The sequence below is a fragment of the Phytophthora parasitica genome, assembly GCF_000247585.1.
Source record: "Phytophthora parasitica INRA-310 unplaced genomic scaffold supercont2.55, whole genome shotgun sequence".
In the NCBI taxonomy this organism is placed as follows: domain Eukaryota; phylum Oomycota; class Peronosporomycetes; order Peronosporales; family Peronosporaceae; genus Phytophthora; species Phytophthora nicotianae.
This window is the reverse complement of record NW_008649041.1, coordinates 17,049-19,233: the sequence shown is the minus strand read 5'-3', so window position 1 is coordinate 19,233 and position 2,185 is coordinate 17,049. Positions and strand designations below refer to the sequence as shown.

At 47.4% G+C, this 2,185-nt stretch overlaps 1 protein-coding gene across 1 annotated transcript; it reads right to left on the bottom strand.

The window, feature by feature from the left end:
* Positions 1–93: 93 nt before the first annotated feature.
* PPTG_15447 (hypothetical protein) lies at positions 94–1,397 on the bottom strand (the record flags this gene model as incomplete). The annotated part of the gene is made up of 2 exons (XM_008913656.1): positions 174–1,397; positions 94–144 (listed from the first exon to the last, which is right to left on the bottom strand). Exons 1-2 carry the CDS (start codon positions 1,197–1,199, stop codon positions 94–96), a joined length of 1,077 nt encoding a protein of 358 aa, XP_008911904.1. The 5' UTR covers positions 1,200–1,397.
* Positions 1,398–2,185: the final 788 nt, after the last annotated feature.

The following is a 2,185-nucleotide window of genomic DNA, read 5'->3' as shown; positions in this document are numbered from 1 at the left end:
TCGCTAGGTCTATCGAGAGTACGTGCCACTTGGGCGAAGTCGTGCAATCGGTCTTCGAGGTCTTTGAAAGGAAGATCATCCCACGACGTGGTTTTATAATGCTCCGACTTCATTGCGGTGTCCCCGTAACACATCGTAAAGCCTCTGAATATCCCTCCACCGAAGATACGAACGTGATAGTTGTTTGTCATGTATTCGTACCGTTCACCCGCGTTTGTATCCACTGACGTAAGGTTTTCTGGAAACACAAAGGACTGGAGATGTGTCCAGACGCGAGTTTTACTGGTCTCCTCTTCGCCAATCAATTTCTTGCCGTTGTGGTGCAGGAACAGTATCTCTCCTTGAGGGTCATGCTGTACCATAGTCATACCACAGAACTGTTTGCCTTTCACCAAACCTGCGGCCGCAGCAGGAGTTCGAATCATGTGAAATGAAGTGTTAGTCTTCAGCCACGCCAACCGGAACAGATCTTTGTCCCCATGGAGGAGTTTCAAACGCTCGAAGTGGTCAGGCCTACGAAGCGCCAAGAACTGCACGATCTCCAGCGCAACTTTCGATCTGCGACGATCAATCAGCAATTGACCGCTTTCTTGCTCGAGCATGTTCGCATACGGTGTGCCCACTAGCTCCCATAACAACGACTCCCTGTTAATGTTGAAGATCGTGTTCATTGGATGCCAGAAATCCGGCCAGAAAATCGCACCATGCTCCATGAACTCAGGCGTCGTAAACAGATACGTCGGATCTCTAACGGGTGAATTATCGGCGTCAAGGAAAAGCACCTGGTCAAGCTCTGAATGGGCCAATGCGAATACTTTCGTGTTGAATCCGTTCACTTCTGTCTCCGCAATGCCACGCAGTGATATTGGTCCATAGTCCTTCACCAGTGATTGCAGTATTCTTGACTCGTTCAGTGGGTTCGTGCCCATTTCATTTTGAAGATACCACAGCTCTACTGATAGGGAGCAGTTGTACGAGCGCAGTAATCTCACTGTCGAATAGATGTTTGCTAGAAGTTTAGGATACATGACCATCAGTACTCCGTTCTTGGGTTGCAGCTGCATCTCTTCTTGCTGCTTTATCTCCTGCCGCTTGGCTGCTATCAGAGCGTCAATCTGAGGCGCAACACGAGCGAAATCCGCTGCTTGGCGACAGTTGAATCGGATTTCGTTCTGCAAAGACGAGCAGTTGACACGCATGGTCTGCACTTCCTCGCCCGTGGCCTTGTTCTTGAGCAAACAATAGCCAGAAGCTCCTGCCTTAATGTTCGTACTGCAGCTGGCGTCGTTCTGTGTTTCTCTTGGCCCATCAGGACTACACTCGCCCGTTTGGCGCCACCCAAGACACGTGAATTTGGGATGCTCATGGTGGAGGGGCCTTCACTATCCAGGAAGGACCTCAATAATGTCCCGAACGATAGTGATGCTAATGCAGGCGTTCCGTTTGAATCGTTAGCTTGAATTGAGTTGTCGATGGAATTGATGATGGAGCCATTACCGTGCTGTTGCTGTAATTCGGGGATGTAATCAGTGCGCAGCAATGGCAGACAGCTAACATTCTTCTCTCCAAAGTACCGTCCGTGTATCGCTCAATATTGCTAGTACTACCAACCCGTAGAGAAAGATGCTGATGAGGAGACCTCGGGCCAACCACCGACAAGGGATAGTTGAACTCTGCTTCATTTGGAAAGAAGCGGAATAAGGTCGGCATCTAGAACTTTTTGGGCTGGTTATAGTCGTGGTACAATTGATGCTGCCCAAATGAATATTTTTCATTATTGAGATTTGACAAGCCAGAAAAATATCGTCAATACAGTCCACGCATAACGCAATTGTGATTGCACGTATCGACAACCATGTTGACCCACGGATCCATAACGCAAACGTGATCACACGCTCGGTGACCAGGGTTCGAGCGGAACTGCTCTTTGAGTTTTAAAATGAATTTTGCATCTATTAGGTTAACAATAGTGCTAATAATAGTGAGGATCGACTCGTGAAAAAGTGTTGCTGGCTGTTTTCATGTTAGGTCACCAGTGTTTGTACAATAGAACACAGAAAAAACGTAGTGCTGTATGTACAGAAGTATCGTACAGTAGTGATGCTTCTAGCATGCTCAATAAGGAATTAGTCTTGGTGAAGGTTTTACCATTAGCCATTTCTACTGTGTTCTCGTTTGTTGGTTA